General features: G+C 39.2%; 2 protein-coding genes across 3 annotated transcripts; one reads left to right on the top strand and one right to left on the bottom strand.

The window, feature by feature from the left end:
* The first annotated feature begins 12,664 nt into the window (after positions 1 to 12,664).
* LOC141585919 (inositol-pentakisphosphate 2-kinase-like) lies at positions 12,665 to 17,917 on the top strand. Its single transcript, XM_074406995.1, has 9 exons — positions 12,665 to 12,823; positions 12,972 to 13,079; positions 14,274 to 14,477; positions 15,121 to 15,268; positions 15,576 to 15,616; positions 15,809 to 15,919; positions 16,018 to 16,614; positions 17,281 to 17,459; positions 17,556 to 17,917. The coding sequence occupies exons 2-8, from the start codon at positions 12,978 to 12,980 to the stop codon at positions 17,434 to 17,436; spliced, it is 1,359 nt and encodes a 452-aa protein (XP_074263096.1). The 5' UTR covers positions 12,665 to 12,823; positions 12,972 to 12,977; the 3' UTR covers positions 17,437 to 17,459; positions 17,556 to 17,917.
* A 377-nt stretch (positions 17,918 to 18,294) lies between these two features.
* Positions 18,295 to 22,020, bottom strand: LOC141585918 (pentatricopeptide repeat-containing protein At4g01570). Of its 2 annotated transcripts, none has more exons than XM_074406992.1 (2): positions 18,623 to 22,020; positions 18,295 to 18,532 (listed from the first exon to the last, which is right to left on the bottom strand). In XM_074406992.1, the coding sequence occupies exon 1, from the start codon at positions 21,388 to 21,390 to the stop codon at positions 19,015 to 19,017; it is 2,376 nt and encodes a 791-aa protein (XP_074263093.1). In that variant the 5' UTR covers positions 21,391 to 22,020; the 3' UTR covers positions 18,295 to 18,532; positions 18,623 to 19,014. The 2 variants fall into 2 exon arrangements, with proteins under 2 accessions (XP_074263093.1, XP_074263094.1); XM_074406993.1 differs by having other exon boundaries at positions 18,295 to 18,528.
* Positions 22,021 to 23,015: the final 995 nt, after the last annotated feature.

Genomic DNA, 23,015 nt, shown 5'->3' with positions numbered 1-23,015 from the left:
CTTTTAAGTTTCCCTTTGGGAGGCCCTTCATCAGTGCGAAAGCCGCCAGTTCGGGGTTGATTTCCCGAATCTGCTGGACCTTGCCGTCGAACCTCTTCATATAGCTTCGTAGAGACTCGCCCTCCTCCTGCTTGATAGTTAGGAGGTCCGACGTCTCCACGACCGTCCTTTTGTTGCAAGAGTACTGGGCTAAGAAGGCGTCCTTTAGGTCGGCGAAACAGTATACCGAACCGTCGGGAAGCCCCTTGTACCAGTTTTGAGCCATCCCATGCAGAGTCGTTGGGAAAACTCGGCACCAGACCTCATCAGCTGCTCCCATACCGACATGTAAGACTCGAAAGCCTCGGCGTGGTCGGTTGGGTCACTATCTCCTTTGTATGTGAACGCCGCAACTTCGGCTTGGTTGGCACGGCGGTGTCTAGGACATAATCACGAGGGGTTTTTGACCACGTGTCGGATGACACGCGGCGACCGACTCCTCGCATTCCTAGTCCGACTTCTCTCCTCGTAGCGGGAAGGACTTCTTCTCCGGCTCGGGCTTCTTCTCCGACTCTCCCGAGTCGGGCCCCGGTTCTCCCGGGGTGTGCCTCGTCGGTGTTGCGGCGGCGATGTCCTCTCCCGAGTGCGAGAAGGACTTACGTTTACCACGACCACTTTGGGCTCCTCCGGCGTCTTGGTAGGGTCTGCTTCTCCCGGTGCTCCGTTCAAGTTTCTTGGAGTCACGTTAAGGCCCCGGTCTCTGGACGGCTTCCGCCGCTCGTGTCGGCGTGCCTATGTGAGCCGGTGTACTCCCACCAGGTCGGGAGTGTCTTCGGTTTTGCTACGTCAACCACCTGTCCCATGATGGTGACCTGGTTGGCGGGAGGCGGCGTGTCCGTGTTATCGGTATTCCGAATTCCGGTTGGACTACTCCGCCAGTGGAGGGTTGCACTACCCGAGAATGGTGAAATATATCATCTTGGTGTAGCTCGGTTTCGTCGGTCACGACTACTTGTTGTTTTGACATCTTCTCAGCTTTTTGGGTGGGTTTTTTTTTTTGTTTTTGTTTTTGTTGTTTGGGAATGAATGTGACTAGCTTCTAGTGTCAGCCCTCCCCACAGACGGCGCCAATTGTTCCGGGTGTAATTCCGGAGAGCGATGTTTGTTACCACTCGTAGCTAGTAGAATGATGTCCTTGCTTGAATTCTCCTTGCGGTCTCAAAACGATGAACAAGCGAGGGCTCGGCTTTGGCCGAGCGTACTCACTCCGACGCTCAAGTCAGTGAACTTAGAGAGAAGTTGTTGTAACTTGGCTAAGAGTATATTGTAGAGAGATAAGGAAGATATTACCAGATGAATAGTGGTTATTAGGTCAATTTGTGGATCCTTTCCTCAATGAAGGTTGAGGAGTATTTATAGGCATTCACCTTTTGTCACGTAGTGGCCAAGTGGCCAAGTGGCTATCGGTGGAAAGAGCAGACTTGTACCCTCGGCCGATGGACTGTGGCGGCTCGCCGAGGGTCTTGGATATGAGTACGCGGATTGTGTCCCTACCGGCTAGTTGTCTGGCCGAGACCCAGGTGACAGGCCGATGGGCTCCATCGGCTAGACTGTCTAAGTCGTTTGACTTTGCTGTGGATACCCTTGACTTTGCTCAATATGTTGACTTGGTATAAAAGTCAAGTTTTTCTTGACTTCTGATTGGCGGATGAGTTTTTATATGTAGACCCTCCATGTTTTTTTATTCTATTTAATTACCGTCTCTCCCAACCCAATTCTTATTCCAATCTCTTATTCCTTATTTTAATTACTTATGTTAAAACATAAGTTAAGATGTCACAATTTACTTAAAATATTGCAATTTACATACATTCAACGGGGTCAACATGTCAAATATCTTTAATATAATTCTAATAAAATACGGGTGTATATTATCTGATATTCAAATCTAATATTTATCAAATATTCGAATCTCCAAATATGGACTATTTATATCGTCACGGTATTGAGCACTTAATCACGCTCAATTATATATTCATGTATCTAATGATAGCGCCTGTTATTACGACCCGTGCAAATTAAACGGGTATAAAACTAGTAATAACCTATTTCTTAGGTATTGTTTTATACAAAGACAGTGTTATGGAACTGCTGAACAGGTATCTTGACTTAAGTTTTTTTTTTCAATTGAACAACTTTATTCTCATTACTTAACTTGACTTTTTCCATTCAAAGGTTATTATATTTTCTTTTAATAGTAATAATTTAGAGTTTTCTTTTTTAATATATTAACATTAATTTACGTTTATGTTCTCTCTTTCGAGCAACTTTGCTCTTAAAATTTGTTCTTTTTAGGGACAATATAGTTTAGTGTTGATGCATTTATTCATTTTTCATGATTTGTCTCCATTAACTTTGCATATAAGTATTTAATTTAATTTAATTTATTTTAATTGTTCTCATATATAGGGACTCATCATACCATAAGGCCGGGTGACGGGAAGTCGGGAAGTTCCTTTTTGTATGGGGTTGTTCCAAAAAGGATTATTCTATTCATCTTTTGTTTGTTATATTATACTTTACTTAATGCTTATTCTTTGAGTTGGTTGATTCCTTAAGAAACATAAGAATTATAAGTACTTATCCATTTGCAATTTGCTTGAAGGCCTTGAGCAAGTGTAATATAGAGGAGGAGAAATAAGAGTTTATAGTATCAATTTTGGCAACTTATTTTTAAAAATTTTGATTATAAAATTATCATGTACGGAGTAATTTATTAGATACAGTCATACAAAGTACCATTTATTCCAGTATTGATTAACCGATATAATTCTTTTTTGCCTTATTTTGCCGAAAAGTACCATATCTTAATTTTTTTTAAATTTAATTTACCTCATTTAATTTCTTGCTCTATTTCAAATTTTTATATATGTACAATAATTTTGTAACTCCTCTCATTAAATAACATTTTGATATGTATGATATGTGTATAACAAATGGGCCGTGAAAATTAGAAACATCACCTATCCATTTGGGACAGAAAGCAAACATGCTACAATAATAGATAGTGTGGCTAGTCTTAGACAATAGTAGGGGCCTCCTCTAACTAGTAAAATGTTCCAAAGTACACTTGTCAGAAAATCCATGTCGTAACCTGTGCATTTAATTAATTTTTGATCAAGACACCAAGCAAATGAGAAAACATAAAAACAAAAGTGGGACATCAATTATTAGGAATCTTTATAAAATTAATCAACTCTTTGGTGGGATGGTCTCTTTGGTCTCTTTTATAAGACGGGTTTATATTCTATTTAGTATTACTAAGTTTACTGGACGTCGTTAAATATACATGAAATATGAGGCAATATATATATAAAAAATGAGAGATGATAAAATAGGGTCATATTAAAGTAAATAATTTCTTAATAAATTATTATAAAACGATTTTATACAAAAATTTGTCTTTATATATTTGGGCTGTTCAAAAAGTGGACCGAAACGGATCGGCCGATTAGGGTCGGTCCAAGTTCGGTTTGCTCAACTCCAATCCGATCTTCAGGTCCTCGTTTTTCAGCCAGTCGGTCTCCGGTGCCCCGGTCCGATCCGGTGAACTCCCTTAGATCTTTATAATTAGAAATGTGATAGTGATAGATAAGGTGCTTATCCATTTAATTATGAGACTTTTAGAGTGATGTGGTGGTTGTAAATTTGGCCTTACAAATACAATCATTTTCATAAAGTATAAGATTAATCATTTATTTATAATTTCTTAAATTTCATAAATTATAAGATAAGAGTTGGCAAAAATAAACGAAGATAAAGGGAGAGTATTATTCATTTCTAGGGCAAGTACAAGTGTTTCTGCCTATCATTTCATAGATTAGGTGCATATATTTCTTCGTGTAGGGACTTTTCCACCGTACACTACGAGACCATGTACTTGTTTACAGCTAAATCTATGTGGCCTAGTCCATGTTAAGAACTTAAGCGTGGGGTAATACAGTGGCACATTTTATTGCTAGGATGTGCGAGACAGAGGGTGATGAAATTGTACTTGGCTCTGATTTTCCGCAAGCTATTATGGCTCTTGCAAATCTTAATTTAATATAATGCCCTACCCACGTCTTTTAACTCAAAAAAAAAAAAAAAAAATTGGTTACCGATTCACCGGTTTCGGTTTTTTAAATCGGCGTAAAGATTGATCAGATACGAATTAAGAAAATTATCGATATAATTATAGACGATGGTCGTATTAGTTAGGTCATTTGACATTCGTACAAACTATCAATATTATGTGCATATGAAAAATAGTCGTTTACAATAATTTCACTAATTCGGTATTTGTAGTTAAATTTTTGAGATTTTTTCAACTTTATCTTATGGAATTTTTATCCGCGTTTACTAAGATTATTTTTCGTCTCTTAACAACAAATTCTGACTCCACCACTGCAAACGTAGATAAATAGTTAATGATTAGTGCAATAATAGTATAGCTAGCTAGATGAAGGTCATCTTATCTAAACTCAAGGCATGATTACTTGATTAATTAGTTACACAAATTCTCCCTTATGACGGAGGGTATCCGTCGCAAACTTGCGACGGGTATCATATTGTCTCACAAAAAACCCATAAGGGGTGAGACAAGAGTACATGGGGTGGGTGTCCACCTTGTCCCCTCTACCCATTTCCACTCACAAAATACCCGTCGCAATATCCGACCCGTCGCAAGGGAGACCTACTGAATTAGTTAGGTTGCATGCATGCATGAACATTAATTCAATACATTATACTACTTCGTACTATACTTATATGCTTCTAGGAGGCACCTACAAATATGCTTCTTGTTTCCTAACAAATCATGAACACCTTTAGTCAATTGTTGCCTTGTTGGTAATTGTTGACTTCGTATTATGTTAAATAATTAGTAATAGTCTTTCAATGCCTAACCTATTTAACTTATTTGTCCCCTTTACGTACATTTGTTATAATTTTTTTTTATTTAACTTATTTGTCCCCTTTATGTACATTTGTTATAATTTTTTTTTTTTGACAGTTGGATAGATAAATAACAGTATTTACAATTGTCGGGCTTTTTTGGCAATATTTGTCGCCTTTACATACATTTGTCATAATTGAACGATCGACCTAGCTAACATTCTATTGCCCTACCTGAACGGGTAGTTTAATTTCTTTGGTAAGTATATGCAAGACGGATCTAATATATAAAAAAAAAGGAAATCGATATAAGAGCTTGAATTATTTATACTTAATCACCGAGTTAAGAGGGGTCAAGTAATCAAGTATTATTCACTTAAATGTATATGAAAACGGTAAAGCATGTAGAACCAAGAAAAAGCAAGCCCTAGAACCCTAAAAATGTAAAAAGTTCCTTTGATGTCATATGTAGGTCTTGTGAGGAACTAAGGTGGGTTAAGCGGTGTTGACACTTGTCTGCCGTGTTCTTTTTGGTTTAATTTCAATTTATTTCAGTTCAGCTCGGCTTTATTTCGTTTAGTTTTATTTAGTTTTAGTCAGTTTTGTTCAGCTCATCTTTTCACAAAATTAACGATTATTTCAGCTCCATTCACTCCAGCCCAGGTGCATTCAGTTCAGTTCAATTCAGCTCTACTCCATTTAATTCAATTCTGCTCGTTTTAGCCAAAAAGAACAAAGCAGACAACTTAACTTTGTTATTATCAACTAGTCTCTCTTCAAACCATATCAGTAAGTTTAAAATAGGTCAATTAATATTCTATTTACGATTTTGCAAAGATGTGACAAATATTCTATCAAACTCTAGACATTTTTTTCTCTATTTAGCATATTTGACCCGTCTTATATTTAAGACGGAACCAAATTTGTTTTTTGTTATAGGAGTTTTACCCCTTGTAAGCTTGTTAGGTCGCATTACTCGCATGTTTGTTATAGGCCCAACAGCAACCTTATGTATCTTGTTAGGCCCAAGGTTTCTCCTTTTAATCGTGCTAATCGATAAACGTTACTTAACAAGTCAATATTACTGTATTTGTTAGCTACCAGGTCGGCCAAACGTCGGCACAAGTCAATTAACAAGTAGCAATCCACAAGGAAAAATTACAAATACTTACCATGTATTTGCGTTTTTCTTTACAAATTACCATAATGTATTTGTGTTTTTACAAATAACTCCTTACCTTCAATGTATTTTCTCCAATCATCACCGTACTTTCACCCCGAATATCATTTATCTTATTTTCAGACTTTTTAAGTGACGATTAACAAGAAATTCCAAAATTAGCCTCGTTTACTTACACTGATTAAATCTTTTTTTTTTTTTTTTTTTGACAGCTGTAAATAAGGTTTTCACAGTTTCATGGCTTGGTTTGCAAGATTATGCGCAATGCCATTTAACCGCCTCGGGATAAAATTAAAACATAGACAATGAAAAGAACTATAGGAAGCACGAATGTCCTCAAGAATGCCCATAATCCTATGGTCATCCTTGTCAGCACCTGCCAGTTGATTTATAAGCTGCAAGCAATCCGAAGAAATGTCCAGATGAAGATGTCTCCACTCTTGCGCCCACAGAATAATATCTCGGACCCCCATGGCTTCAGCCTGTAAAGCCGATTCTGCTTTTGTGTGCACCTGTCTCCGCCCCAGTTCACTCCCCATATTATCATAGGCAATCCATCCAAAGGCCGCCTCAAAATTCCCTGTTCATTAGCATCAACCTTCACCCGTATCACAGCACATCCGCTTGGCTTACCGAGAATACACACAGGATGCCCATCCCTAATAGCCAAAGACTCCTCTTGAATTGTCCTTTCCTCATCCGGTCCCCTGTTACTTCTTTCCGTTTTTTTGTCAAGAGACCTCTTCAGAATGCTCACTCGTTCCCGGATGGCCCGATATATCATATTGATGATAATGTGCGGGTTGATCTCCTGATTTTGAAATTTGATCCTGTTGCGCATAGTCCATAACGCCCATAATGTAGCCACGAAGGACATCACCTGATAGATTCCTTCCTCTCTTTTGGCTAGATATCGGATCCAATTACAAATCCAGTCAGCAATAGAGACGCCCTCAGTTCCTTCTACGTGAATGCCCAGATCAGAACCTGCCCAGATTCTACTTGAAAAGTTGCAATCTCGAAAAAGATGTTCGGGCGTTTCCAAAGTCCTTTGATCGCTGGCACACATGCCGCATGACGGGTCCACGTCAATGCTTCGCTTGTAGAATTCATGTCCTGTCGGTAAAACATTTGTGATAATTTTCCATAGGAGAATCTTCCACATTTGTGGAATTGGCAGCTTCCAAAGTATTTTCCGACAGAAAAGTCGGCTTCGGTCATTTACTCTACTTTTGTCTTTGGCAGTTCCTGCCCTGATCATAAACTCCTCGAAAATTAATCCATAGGCACTCTTTACCGTGAAGATACCCGACGTCGTGTGAGGCCAAAAAATCTTATCCCTGATTCTTACTTCACAACGCGGTACAGCCAGGATTCGCATAGTCCACTCATCCGTGAAAAGGCTCTTGATGACGCCTTCGTTCCAGGAACCATCAGGTAGTATCAGATCTCTAACCTGTAAGAAAGCAAGATGGCTGGTATTGAGCCCCAGCCATTCATTTCTGGGTTCCGGCCTTTCTCCCCCAACCCATCTTTCCGACCACACGTTTAAGTTCGAGGCGATTCCAGGCTTCCAACCGATATTCTCCAGTACAAAGGATAGCCCATATAAGATACTACGTACACCCCAAGAGCATCCGAGCCTCGATGGGGTAAAGCCCATCTTTGGAAAACTTGTGTCCCAAAAATCTTTTGTCGGAAAATCCTGCAAAACAAAGAGTTCTCACGAGAAACAAGTCGCCATCCATGCTTGGCTAACAGAGCTTGGTTAAGACATTGAACATTCCGAATACCAAGACCACCCGCACTCTTCGGCAGACTTAGGAAATTTTTACTACACCAGTGAAGTTTATTCCCCAATTTACATCCCGCCCACCAAAATTGTGTCAAAATAGAGTTAATCTTTTTTGCCACACTTACCGGAACTCTGAAGACCGATAGAAAGTAGTTTGAGAGATTGGATAGAACCGATGAGATCAGGGTAAGACGTCCAGCTGGTGATAGAAAAATTTCATTCCACGAAGAAACTCGTCTAGTGACATGATCAATAAGGGCTGCAAAGATCCCTTGCTTAGACTCTTTAAATTCCGCAGGAATCCCAGGGTATTTCCCAATTCCATTATTCTTCTTGATACTGAAGGCTTTCATAATCGTATGGGCCTTAAGCAGAGTGATGTTTTGACTAAATAGAATTCCTGATTTTTCCACATTTATTTGTTGCCCAGACGCTTTGCAGTAATCATTAATAATTTGCACCAGGTGAGTTACAGTTTCCTCTTTATTCTTGAAAAAGAAAATTGAATCATCCGCAAAAAAGAGGTGTGTAATAGGTCGCACATCCCTAACTAGTTGAATTCCATGTATCAGTCGTAGCTCATTTGCACGTGCAATATTTCTGGATAGGACTTCCATACATAGAATAAACAAGTAAGGGGATAAGGGATCACCTTGTCGAAGACCGCACTGAGGTTTGAATTGTGGAAGTGGGATCCCATTTATCAAAATTTCATAGCTCACCGAAGTAACACAATTCATCATAAGCGTAACCAAAGATTGAGGAAAGCCATACTTTACCAAGACCGCCTCCAAGAAATCCCATCGAACCCGGTCATATGCCTTACTCATATCCGCTTTAAAAGCACATAGAGTTTGTCGTCCATACCGGTGCGTTGTTATCTTATTAATGGCTTCATGAGCCACGAGGATATTATCACTAATGTTTCTGCCTGGGAGAAAAGCGTTCTGAGATTCACTGATCAGTGAGCCCATCACCCTTGCCAAGCGGTTAGCAATACATTTTGTCACAATCCTCATCGTTACATTACAGAGGCTAATAGGTCGATAGTCCGAGACTCCTTCCGGGCTCTCTTTCTTCGGAATAAGGGTGGTGAAAGTCCTATTGAGTTCCCGGAGCACCCTGCCTGAATTTAAGACAGACAGAACAGCCTTCGTAACATCACCTTTGACCATAGACCAACACCTTTGGAAGAAAACAGCAGGAATACCATCAGGACCCGGAGCTTTGAGTGCACCCATTTGAAAAACCGCAGTGCGTACCTCCTTGGTTGTAAAAGGCCTACAGAGGCGATCCATATCATCTTGAGATAGCGAGTGCTCAAGAGGCTGAAGCAAGTCCTCGAAAGCAGAGTGGTCTCGCCACTCCACACTTCCACTAGATGATAGAAAAAGATCCATGAAAGTATTCTGGAATTCATTTCGAATGTGATCCATATCATAATACCAATTTCCATCCGATCCTTTGATTCCATGAATGTGATTTCTGCCTGCCCGGCCTTTAACCCAATTAAAGAAGTATTTAGTGCATGTATCTCCATCAACCATCCATTTGGCCTTCGCTCTTTGCTTCCAGAAAGCCGCCGCTGCCCTTGCAAACTCCGTCACCTCCTCATTCACTATAGAATATTCCTCATCCCCATTTCCGGCAATGGCTAAGGACATCCCCTGCTCCAATTTTTTATCAAAATCTTCCCATTTCATGCGCCATTCAGCACGTTTATCCAGAGCCCAGTGTTTAGCACACGTCCTTATTCTAGCTAGTTTCCTATTCACTTGGTATGTCGGTGATCCTCTGACAATTGTCCTCCACTCAATCCGAATCTTCTCCATACACTCCTCATGGTCTAAAACCCAGGCGTCAAGTTTATATGGTCTACTTCCTTTTGCATCCACAAGGTTCAGATCCACTTCAATAGGTGCATGGTCCGAGATTTGGATTGGGTAATGTTTGATACCAGTATTGGGGAAAAGAGTAAACCAATCCTTTGATCCATAGGCCTTATCAATTCGCTCATAAACTCGCTTCTCACCCTTACGATTATTGCACCACGTGAAACGTGGTCCTTTGAAAGGTATATCCAAGAGTTCATTACGAATTTTCCATAAGTTAAAATCATCCGCCCCTCCTATAGCCCTTTGACTCAGGCTTAATTTGTCACATCGGTACTCAACTTGATTAAAATCCCCTACCATTAGGAAGGGGGCCTTACAAGACTCAAGCCATTTCTCCACCTCGTGCAAAACCGAAGCACGCAAACTCACACAAGGCGCACCATAGAAGAGCACGAGGTACCAGTCTAAACCATTATACTTTTTAACCAAGAGGATAATAAAACGATTACAAGTCTTGACAACCGACATCCGAGCTTCCTTCCTCCATCCCACCCAAAGTCCTCCCGATGCTCCCACCGCATCAACCCCAAAAGACTTATCAAAACCAAAAGACCTAAACAACGGAGAAACCCTACTAACATTACATTTAGTTTCAACTAAAAACAGGAAATCATAATACTTAGTACCTACCAACGCTCTTATTTTTGGAATTGTAGGGGCGAGCGTGTTATTGAGACCCCTACAATTCCATACAAGTCCCATCATGGTGAGTGAGGAGGTTGTGAAGGCCCAACCTCCGCAAAGCCATCATCATCCGGATCAAATCTCCCTCCATTCACAGATGGAAGTGAGGAATCACTTGACTCCACCATCACTACGTCTTCAACATTAACTCTGAATCCCCACGTGGGCGGCTTCTGTTCTTCCACAGTGTTTGCAGGTGACCAACACCTTCTCTTCGCCATCTTGCGCAGATACTCCTTAGCCTCCTCCACAGATTTCTTTGCTGATTCAGGAATGATATAATCCCCAAAGATCTCATACAAAGATTTTCTCTTTCTTGCCCCCCTGATTTCCTTCTTGCAATCCTCTCCCATATCAGAAACATGGTAAGCATCCATCAAACCCAGGCATCCATCAGAAGAATTTCCAACAGGTAGGGCAGCAATCAATCTGGCTTTGGCCCCTGATTCCGGAATATCAAACAAATGCACTGCTGCATTCCTCACAGAACTTTCACCTTTTCTCTTGTTGTCAATTTTGCCAGCTTCAACCTGCATAAGCAACTCCCATGGGATTAAATTTGATGAGCCTTCATCCAGCTCCTTACCTTTGTTAGCAATAGCTTGTGAGAAAAGAGAGGTGTGAGCTTGTCTTTGTTGCATATCATCCCCTGTATGCTCCTCAGAAACCGTGTTATGATGCCCCAACTCAGAACCACTCCTCAAAGCAAGTTGGAGTTCAGTATTAACTTCTGCTGTGTCATCAGAAGAGATGACAATTATCTCCTCCTCTTCCCTGCCATCAGAATAGAACTCTGATGCAAGGGATTCAGATGCTAGCATATCCCCAGTCTGTGAGGGGGCATCATTGGAATTGTCTTCAGCAACATTCAAGTTGGCAGCAACTGTATTATTAACCCCCTCTTCCTGTATTGTTTTCAGCCTCCACTCCAACCAGCTCTTCATTATCAACAGCTAAAGCCTCAATCATCATCTCAGTATTTTCCTCCCCATTCCTTTCCCCTTGACCTGACCCCATCCCTACATGTCTGGTGGACCCATCAAAGATAATGGTAAACAAAGGGGCCACCCTCCATAGGTGGGTCAAAAGTTTGATTATATCCTCTGTGCTCATCCTCCATATGTGCCCAGCCCAAATCATCCTCAATCCTGCTCAGAATAGCAGCTTGATTCCTCTGATCACGATCTAAAGCTCCAATAAGGCTGTTATGATTTGTATATAAGATATATGGATCCTTACCCTGAACTTGATCCAGAACTCCTTGTTGAAGGAAGTTTGGTTCACCCTGAACTTCCAGCTCCTCACCTGCACTATGAAAGACTTCATTGTTGGGCTCATCCTCCTCTAACCAGCCCCCTGCCCCAGGTATTGCTAAATTACCATTGCCCATCTCAACATCCTGCACTTGGTTAAGTTGACCTTGTCCCTGATTTTGCCCTCCTTCCCCCTCTTACACTGATTAAATCATTATCCAAAAAACATTACATTTACCCTCGTTGACTTACACCGATAAAAAGCGGTAATTAATTACGAAGCAACCTATTTGACAGGTCGACTTATATTATGGACCAAACAAAAGTGGTAATTAATCTTAATGTTTTAAACAAGATCACTTTCGTCGTATTTTTCTTCCCTTGATCTTTGTGCCAATGGAGTTCCCACCTTTAGAATAGTGGGGTCTCAGGAGCTCACAAGTCACAGCTTTCCTGATAATTGACGTTTATTATTGTTAAATTTATTTGACTTGAAAATTTTACGGTATTCTAAAACCCAGATTAAACAGGAATATATCAATTATACTAAATTAATTCTACCTTCTATCAATTCTAGGTACGCCACTACTTTGTGCCTTAGTAATCGAGAACACTATTAATCGGAACAATTGGTCTCCCTTGTGACGGGTTACCATTTGTGGCGGATATTTTGTGAGTAAAAATGGTAACAAAATGGGTTAGTGGAGAAAGAGGACCACATAAATAGTGTTGCAGAGAGAGAAAAAGTGGATACTTTGTGAGGTAAAATTGTATCCGTCACTCAAGAGTGACGGATACGTGCCGTCACAAACAAGAATTTGTGTAATCGGAATACCAAATATGTAAAAGTTGGTGAATTTTTTGGCCGACTTGTATATTAGTCCATTTTGCATGTGAACCACTTAATAATTAGAATTCCGTCCAAACACCACTCAGTATATTTAACGCAACAAATGTCCTTATTCCAAATTCCAGCTCATCTCTTCTATTCAAACAAAAATTAGCGTTTCTCAGTTGTCACGCCAAACTTGTGTTCTTGCTTAAAATTCACACTCGATTCTGCACTATACGTCTATACGACGCCGTTTTCGCCGAAATTTAGGTTTCCGATTACTTCCGAACTTCGTAATTGCTGAATTTTCATTCAATTCAATTGTACATTTCTTTGAGTTGTGAATTCAATTTTAATTGTTGTTTTTTGATTTTTTGTGATGATTATTGATATTTTGTTTGAATTGATTGAAAATTAGAGGAAAATGGAGATGAAATTGGAGGAAAAAGATGCAAAAGACTGGAAATACAAAGGAGAAGGAGCTGTTAATCTTGTTCTTTCATACATAGGATCGTCTCCTGAGTTTGTATGTTTCTTTTTACTTGTTTTAATCTTATGAGCTTGTGATTTTTCGTAATTTTCTAGCTTCGCTATGAGACGGTTTCATGATAAGTTTATTATGTTCCGAGGTTATGTTCGTTGATTTTGATTAGTTGAATGTCATTATAAAAGTACTAGCTTTGCATGTCATGTTTTACTTGTGTTAATCTTATGAACTTGTGATTTTCGGTAATTTTCTAGCTTCGCTATGCGTTTTTTTTGTTTTTTCAATGATTGTTATATGAGACGGTTTCATGATAAGCTTTCTATGTTCCAAGGTTATGTTAGTTGATGTTGATAGTTGAATGTCATTATATAAGTACTTCAGCAATGTTTAATAATAAGTGAAGTTCGTTAAATTAAGTAAAGTTAAGCCAAGTTGTTAATAAAACTAAGAAAGTTTCAGTGAAATTCAAGCAAACCTGAGTGAAGTGAGTAAAGGTTTTTATTGTTTGAATGTTTGAAATGTAAGTAAAATAAAATGCGTATTATAGACTATAGAACATACTTAGGCCCCGTTCTTTTGGACTTAATTCAGTTTAGTTTAGGTGAGGTTAGGTAGGTCAGGTTAGGTCCTATAAGTTAAGTTCAGTTCACTTTTACTCCTCGTTTAGCTCAGTTCAGTCGTTCAGACTTCAGATCATTTTTACTCTTCAGTTCAGTTTAGGTCTAAGTTCAGTTCAGTTCAATTAAGAGAGTTTTAGTCCAACAGAAGGGAGCCAATCTCTTTGCTTCCCTTATTTTTTTTTTTTTTTTTTTTTGCCGAAGTTCAAAAAAAGAAACTCAAATGAGACAGTTATGTGCGTAGTACAGACATTTCAATTTCAATTTCATTAAGCAGTGTCTAAAAAAATTCCCTTACTTTTGGCAACCCAGTCAAATATAACTATTAACTTGTTTGAAGACTACTAAGATAAATATTGCAGATGTATTTTGAGTGCATTCTGCTGTACTAGCAATTTGGTATGTTTGATTGCTTAAAGTGTTTCTAGTGTTGGTAGCAGAAGCTATTATTATGAACAGCTGATGTGTTAAGTGCATTATATATATGACTATATGAGAGTATGAGACATTAAATTTCAGTTGCTTTTTGCTTATGTCTATATGAGTTTACGTGTGAAATGTGGTGGAAACTAGAATTTTGTTTGAGTTAAAGCATTGGTTACTTTGTTTGACACAGATGGGGAAGGTAATAAGGGTGCAGAAGGTCCCAAGGAACGAGTCAAAGAATGAAGTCCAAGGCTTGTTTTTGTCCAAACATGAGCTTACATTGTGGGAAGATGCTGGTGAATTCATTAGATCACCGACCAAGGAGATTGGTGAACAGCTGTTTGTTAAGTGTGTGATGGCTCCACTGTTAGGACCTGAGTTTGTTGATCCTGGGGTATGCTGTCTTCTGGGTATTTTTTGCGTAACGGGTATTTAGTTTGTCTTTAATTAAGCAATCTTATGAGTGCTGTATGAAACCAATCTTATGCTCTTTCAGTGAAGATCATTTCTGCTTTCATTGTTGCCAGGGCCAAAGCCAAGAATAGTTAATGTGGCTGGCGTGCCACATACTTGGCTACCTTAGAATTAGATTCACATCATTTATGGAAATGGTTGTTAGTTGGCCATCTTAACGGTAAAACTTGCTGTATAGTAACAGTTCTGATTGATGGCAATTCATCTATTACATTCTCCAACATGCACCTAAGTTTTCAACTTCGTATCCGTTTTTCCAATAATTGGCATGAAAAACATCTTGAGCCTCCCTTTCTATAGAAATTTGGAATAGCTCGGAATAGAGCAGCTTGCGGTATGAATCTGCATGATCAGTTTATTATTTGGACATTGCTACATTAGTATGCCTGATGTTGCAAAGGCTTAGAAAATATTGGAACATGATCAGTTCTACTATATGAACATTTTGTATCCCACATGTTGAAATGGCTCACAACATTAGGGAAGCACGGGGGGTACTGAAGGCATCATTCTATTACAGAGCATGAATTCTAATCCCTTGGTATTTTTGTTTAAACATGCAGACATGTGTCCTTGTATCTAGGGAATTTCTGGAGTCAGTTGAAAGAGATGTGCTCTCCGAGCGCCCTCTTTGGAGAGTTGATGCAGCCAAAGTCAACATTTGTGCTGATTCTGTGCTGCTAATGTCAGATCATTCTGTATTCCCAAATAGTAAGTAACCACATAAAGCATTTGGCATATACACATAATGAGATCTTATATTACATCTTTAATGCTAACCCTAGGGCATTTTGATTTTTTCTGTGAAGCTATAGCCATATAGTCTTTTAAAGGAAAAGTTACTGTATGTCTCACATTGAGGAAAATACTATGTCATGAGGGATTGTCATATTGAAGTAACTCTGTTGTCTGGCCTGGGAAAGCTATACCAGATCTACATATTCTAAAAGATGTTAATAATTCTGTATAGTCAGTAACAACCTCTGATGTTTCCTTGTATCTTATTGCTTTCCCTTAGGCTCAACCAAAGGAGAATCATGCATATCCGTAGAAATAAAGGTGGTTAATTACTATATCACTTATCAAGTATTTTTCTCCGGGATTTTGTTTCTTTTTTGTGGGCCTCCCCCCATCCCGTTCCCAAATCTTCTTAATTCATACTCATTTAGTATCTTTTGATATTAATCTTGGATAAATTGTTTGTTTTTGTATCGTAAAACTTATAATGGGTCTTTTGGTTCCCATGGGCAGCCTAAATGCGGATTTCTTCCTTCTTCAACCTGTATAGCTGATAAAAATGCCTTCAAGAAGAATGTGTCTCGCTTTAAAATGCACCAACACCTCAAACATAAAGACCTTAAGGTGATGGTTTTATAAGGGGGCATGAATATCTTCTTTCCGTTTTCTTTGTAAGTGTGATGGGTTTCCATTTTCTCTGACATGTGATTTTGTCCTCTCAGGTATCACAGTTGAGCGAGTATGAACCTCTGGATTTATTCTCTGGATCAAGGGAAAGGATTGATAAAGCCATCAAGGCCTTATTTTCAACTCCACAGAACAATCTGCGTGTTTTTCTAGATGGCGCTCTCATATATGGGGAACTGGGAGGTGGTGCGGATGGAACAAATTTTTCAGCTGAATCGTTTGAGGATCACATCAGATCTTTCATACGCAGCGAAAGTGGTTCAAGTACGACTAGTTTTGTGAATCTTGTTGGGCAGGCAATAATAAAATTGGGTGTTCTTGAAAGACTTCTTGAAATCCAAAAGCTTGACAAATATGATATCGAGGGGACAATTCATGCTTATTATGACATCGTTTCCGAGCCGTGCAAGTTGTGTGGATATACTAGTGGAGAAAAGCAAACTAGAAAACACAGCTCTTTGCATTCACTCCCTTTTGATGAAAGTCTGAAGATAGTGAAAGACTACCTGATAGCTGCGACAGCGAAGGACTGTAGTTTAATGATTAGCTTCTGTCCAAGGGAAGAAGTGGATCCCGATTCCCCTTACAAAACTGTATACCTGGATGCAACTAATCAGTGGTTCGAATGCGAGGTATATAATTTCCAATTTTAATCACATTTTTGTATTATTTAAAACGAAAGGATAATTTGCTAATGGAGGCAGATTCTTACCTTGCATCGTAAATGGTACTGAATGCAGCTATAATGGTTCCCCTCTCATGATTCTTAATATGCTTGAGCTTGAAACACACATTGGTGTGCTATAAAAACATGTACTCCCTCCGCCCTGATCATTTGTTGTTCTTTTTCATTTTGGGGTGCCTCAATCAATTGTTGTCCTTTCTATTTTAAGAATGCATTTGATGAACAATCTGGTTATTCACATGTTATATAGTTATTGGCCCTCTCCTCTTTCCTTGGTCTTTGTGCCAAAACCAGAGGACAACAAATGACCGGAACGGAGGGAGTATTTTACAGCCTGGTAGAAATTCTTCCGACTATTGTTGGGCTAGGATGAATATATATAGGATAATGTATTGCGATGATCTTAGAAGAATATCAAGGCTAATTACATATCATACAATGAACTTGCTAATAATTGGAGATAATTATTTACGTTTTATCGGGATTATGCTTTAGACAAATGGAATATGCTAACTAGGAAGGTTATTTACTACAATATTAATATAACAGTGTCCCTTTCGTAAGTTATACGGGGTATTAATTTATTAATGATGCCTACTTTTGATTCAAACAGGCATGTTTTATTGATCTTGATTTGAAACCCTTGAAGAAGATGGAGTTCTACTATGAGCTGGACCAAAAGATTGTTAATTACTACAGACAGATGGTCAAGCCAGGGCTTGGTGTTGCAAACGGTGGCGGCATCGAGGGGCATGAAACTGGATATTGAGTTTGAAAATGTCTTAATGAGAGGTAACCTGATTGTGATTTATATAGAGAAATAGCTTTCACATTCAAGTAATTATGTGCATCCTCATCGGTTGTATACTTGTACGTGTCTTGTTGCAGATAACTGCGGTATAAGTTGATCTATGTTGCTCGAAGTGTTGGCAGAAGGTGATGAAATTGGTTCTGCTCCTACAAGGAACCCTTCCTTTGTGCTGGACTCATTGAGAAATACAGTTGCAAGTACAATTATTAGATGCATTTCAGAGCCAGGGCAACTCGAGGGTGACAAGTATAGTCGTCCACTTAAAGTTCTCTCAAGACAAGATGTAGGAGAAAAGAAGCGCAAATGACCGAGATAGTACAAATAAAAATTTGCTCCATGCCCTCGGATGTGTATTTTGGAGCTGTCGTGTACTCGTGTGTGAGTTGCAGACTTGCAAAACAAAAATCCATTTATTAATAGATGAACAATTATTGCCTAATCGGTTTGCTAATCGAGGTTATTACTGAATGAAATCAAGAGATCGGCCTTGGAGAGGATCCTAGTTGAAGGTGCATAAGCGGTTGCATGTTTAGGTTTCAGCAATGTGCACCCTAAAAGAGTAAGATTATCGTCCTGTCACGAAAAACACTCCAAATAACTGTAAACTCGAATTAGAAGGAATACAATCATATTCGTGACATCTAATATCTAAGCAACAAGTCGCCGCCTATCTTGTGAATACTTGTCCAAAATAGTGAAGCAGAAGACAAAAATATGCTGCTTCAGAATTGTCGTACCACTCGTACCAAGTAAAAAAGAGAAAAATGAACAATGCTGGGCAAAAAAGAAAAAAAAAAAAAACTTATTCTTGTTATAACGGCCTAATCTCCGTGACATAAATGTAATCAGTACCACCTCCAAATGCAGCCGTAAGACCATAATGCAATGTTGCCGAATCCAGAACTCCTATAAAATCTTCTTGCACTCCCAACTTCAAGCAAAATAGTGAGTCAAGATTTGTGCAAAATAATTGATCAAACAATTTCACGTTGCGGTGCAAAAGCACTTCAGACTTAGTTAGCGTTTCTTTCATCCTTTGATTTCTCATCCCTACCTACATCAACGAAAACATTTAACAACTCATATATGAAGACGACAAAAACTCATCCAGTCTCACAGTAGACCAATTGTATGATAATGTTACCTGCGCATCAGCTTCAGTGAGATAAACCTCAGCTTGCTTCAACATGCATATCTAATCCAAGACCTGGCGAATGGTCACCCGGAAATCCAACTAGGGGAACAGTCCTACATGATTTCCTCGTCCTTACAGTGGGACCCTTCTGTTTTGCAATAAGACGGTGGTATATGCAATGTATAATGATATTACCAGTCGGAGCATCATCAATGCCCTGGTCCCAAAAAAATTCGATTTCAAGTCAAACATGAATCTCTATATCAGAACATCACTGTCAGCCAGTCAGGTGGAAATCGTGTAGTCGACTAATCAGTAATGAGAACACTTTAGGGCAAGAGCAAGCTCATGGCGAACCTTATCCAACACATAACCAACAATGTTAACAAAGATGAATCTGTTTATTTGGTGAACTCGATTGATGCCTTCTGCTGACGGGACTTTTCCATCTCTTTCCCAAGAATATCCAATATTGTATCAGTCACATGATTTGGTGCACAACCAGCATCTAACATCATCCTTAAAAACTTGTTAGCATCTTTAAGCCTACCCGCTTTCATGTGAACTTCGATTAGCGTATTGAAGGTGACTACATCAGGATTGATCCCACTAGTTCTCATCTGCTCGAAAAGTTTGAGCGCTTCATCAATTCGACCACCCTTCCCGAGAGCGTTTAAAAGCGTATTATACATGACAATATCAAGATAACCACCTTCCTTCATTAGCTTATCTAAAATAGAGCTGGCAAGATCAGCTCTTCCCGTCTTTCCCAAGCTTTGAATTATTAGATTGTATGTAGAGACATCGGCTGGACAAAGGGTCGAACCCATTTCACTAAGAACTCCCCATGTTTGATCAAAATAACCCTTCTTAACAAACGAACTCATAATGGAATTATATGTGTAACTCACAGCATCTACACCCATATCAGTGAATATCTCGAATAATTTGCAGGCTATACTCAATTTCCCTTTCGCCAATAAAATAGACATGTATGTATTAACCATATCAATGTCAAAAGAGCTCGTTCCATTCGCCTGAACCCTTTTCCCCTTTGTCGAGGAAAACCATTTAAAGAGATGAGCGTCAGACGTGGCATTCAACTCGGATTCTTCCGCCAGCTGATCCATATGAGGGGATGATGACCATTCGTCCACGTCTGCAGAAACCGTCACCGATTCTTGTCTATTATAACCAGACATCAAATCTGCAATTTCACTAAAATCGCCTTTAGCCGGGAAAATGGGGGTTAAATCCTCTCTTGGTTTCTGTGGACTTTTCAATGACGTTTCCATCTCAGCTTTCCACCTCAGAACTTTGTGTAATACATTTCCATCCCGTATGTGTCTCATAAGCCGGTCCGTTGAATCCCATAAACCTTGCTTATAAAGGCCAATTAGAAGCGAGGTTATGGTGACTAAATCGACAACAAATCCTCTGACTTCCATCTCTTCAACTAGGCGCAACGCGTCCTCAATTAGACCCTCCGTGCACAGATGCAAAATAATGATGCTGTAAGTAATGCCATCCACGAACTTCCCCTTCTTTTTTAAGTCGCAAAATAGTGAGTAACCAGCAATTGCCCTGCCATTTTTTATCAACCCATCGATCAAAATGTTGTACGTCCAACAGGTCGCTCTTATTCCGTCTTGGGTCATCTTCTCAAAAAGTTGGCAGGCTTCTGAGAGTTTCCGTGCCTTGAGAAAGCCGTCTAGGAGAGAGTTATACACAACTGTATCAGCCACGAAACCGTTAGACTGCATTGCATTGAAGATCCTAACTGCATCATCAATTAAATATGATTTGGAGCAACCCTGAACTAGAATACCGTAGGTGAAGGCGTCTGGCTCATGGCCCGAGTCTTTAAGCTCTTCCCAAACTATCAATGCATCTTTAACCTTGCCAACCATGCAGAGTACATGAATAAGACTATTATACGTACACAAATCCGGACCGTCACTTGATTCCTTCATCTCTTTAAATAGACAAAGAGAAGTTCCAAGGTCACCCCAACACCCAAACGTATGAATACATATATTATAACCCCACGTATCTAACGCAACCTTCTTCTCTCTTAATCTATCGTATACTTTCTTAAACTCATCCTTCATACCCGCCCGTCTAAGAGAAACAAGCAATTCATTGCAGGTAATTGGCTCACAAGGAACCGAATCTCCACAACTAACGGGTGTTTCAAGAAGTTTATCAAACATAGCCAATGCTAAATCAAGCTGATTTTTCCGAACCAGCGCAATCACAACCGAATTAAACATGTATGGACTCAAACTAGCTCCTAACTGTTCAATCCGATCAACAACTTCAAGAGCATAATCAATCTGACCCGAGTGGATGAAAGCATCAAGTATAAGCTTAAACGTTTCCGAATCAACAAGGACACCATCATGCTCCATAGAGCTTAACATGCTCCCCACCAAATGATCATTCAAATAGAATCTACTCTTAGAACTACAAATAACCCGAAAAATCTGAGAATATGTCTTCACAGTATGCCTAAACCCATCCTTACCCGAACACCAAGTGAAAAAACCAAGCTTTTTCGATGTATCAAGCGAGTTTTTCCGAAGAACTTGTAGCACAAGGCTCTCAGACACAGGTATAGCATTACCATCAAGATTTTCGGTTCCGGATTTCAACAAAGTTTTGGTAATATGCCCAGTTAGGAGAAGATTCCCAAGTTCAAAAGACACTCCATTAACTCCTTGTTTTCTATTCAATCCACCCAAACTAGAAGAGCAAAAGAAACGACAGTTCTTCATGAAACAATAATTCTTGTATAAAACCGTTTTACAGAAGACTTACTCTTCATGAAATACAGCTACAAGATTGTCATTTTTTTGCAAATTGCATTATTAAGAAAACCCTAATAAAATCCTGTAATCATGAACTAAATGTTGGCATTATTGAATCAAGGGTACAACTACAAAATTGGGGATTTTCAATTTTTGCATTATTAAAAACCCTAATAAAATCATGTAATCATGAATTATATGATGGTATTATTGAATCAAGGGTACAACAACATCATGAATTTCATACAAATCGATCAAAGAAACGATCTTTTTTCAGTAACATCAATCTTTGATTATCTGGGCACTTAGAAGTAAAACTAAAACCCAGAAATGCATAAAAAAAAACAGCATAAGATTAATAGATTATGGATTTGAAGTTGTTAAGAGGAGAAAGATGGAGAAATACCAGCTGTTGATTGATACAATTTTATCTTGTGATTATTGGGTTCATATCTTCATGTTTTTGTTGGATTTTCTAGGGTTCTAAGAGGGGTTTGACTAATTGTCCTGCCATTTCTGAGAGAGTGAGGACTGAAGAATGCCTGACTGAGAGTTGCATCCCCAATTCCCCGTCAATCATTTGGCAATTAGTCTCACACGGATAAATCCGTCTAAAGGAAAAGACGAGTCAAATATGCTTCAAATAATGACATTTTTTAGCTCCAATGTACAATTTGTTGTTTGTCTTATACTTAAAGAGGATGGATATTTAGTCTGTCTATAACTATAAACGTATATCTCCCGTCTATAAAAAGAATTTGTGATAATATGGGGGATTATTAGTTTCTCAACTCCGGAATTTAACTACCTAATCTCCGACCATTCGAAATTCAAAAAAAAAAAAAAAAAAAAAAAAACTCCAACATGACAACCACTTATTTGAGGATGTCGGACTGTCGGTATGCAATAAACAAATCTTAGGCGAAAATTGTATACTCGTTAAAATCGAATAAGGCAACTCCTGAAATGACCCTGGACACCTAGGGATGGCAATGGGTAGGGTCTGGGTAGGGTTCGCCTAAACCCGGACCCGACCCGATATTTTCCCTTTGGACCCGTACCCGACCCAGACCCGCAAGGGTCTAAAATTTGAGGACTCATACCCGGACCCTATGGGTAAGGGTAGGGTTTGGGTCTACCCGTGGTCCGAGTTTCACCACTTTAAGAATAAGATTAACAAATTATGGGGTCAATAATATTTTAAAAAAAATTCATACTACTTTAAAATTATGAGTTTATTTCATTAATCTGCCGTTAATGGTGGTTGTCGGTCGCCGGCTATTAGAGAGGTGGTTGCTAGTCGCGTATCAGTGTTATGGTGGTGGTTTTCTTGTGTCAGTGGTGGAGTGGTAGTATTGTCAGAAGAGTTTGGTTGAGTTTTATCACTTTATGGGATGAGGGAAGAGAAAAAAACTTTAGTTGGGTTTCTACAGTCTCCCAGTATGAATTCAGAAAAGTTGTAATTTTGATTTTTTTTTCTTTAATAAAGGGTCTAAGGGTCGGGTATGGGTCTCATAACTTAGACCCTTTACCGGACCAAATATTTTCTTAAGACCCATACCCGACCTATACCCATTGTCTGAAAAAATGAG

The sequence above is a fragment of the Silene latifolia genome, chromosome 6 (genome assembly GCF_048544455.1).
Source record: "Silene latifolia isolate original U9 population chromosome 6, ASM4854445v1, whole genome shotgun sequence".
Taxonomy (NCBI): domain Eukaryota; kingdom Viridiplantae; phylum Streptophyta; class Magnoliopsida; order Caryophyllales; family Caryophyllaceae; genus Silene; species Silene latifolia.
The sequence above is the reverse complement of the archived record's forward strand: the minus strand, read 5'-3'. Positions and strand labels throughout refer to the sequence as shown.

Coding starts and splice junctions, on each gene's coding strand:
- LOC141585919 (XM_074406995.1), top strand. CDS start 12,978: ATGGAGATGAAATTGGAGGAAAAAGATGCAAAAGACTGGAAATACAAA. Junction 15,269..15,575: donor TCATTCTGTATTCCCAAATA/GTAAGTAACCAC, acceptor GCTTTCCCTTAG/GCTCAACCAAAGGAGAATCA. Junction 16,615..17,280: donor ATCAGTGGTTCGAATGCGAG/GTATATAATTTC, acceptor TGATTCAAACAG/GCATGTTTTATTGATCTTGA.
- LOC141585918 (XM_074406992.1), bottom strand. CDS start 21,390: ATGAAGAACTGTCGTTTCTTTTGCTCTTCTAGTTTGGGTGGATTGAAT.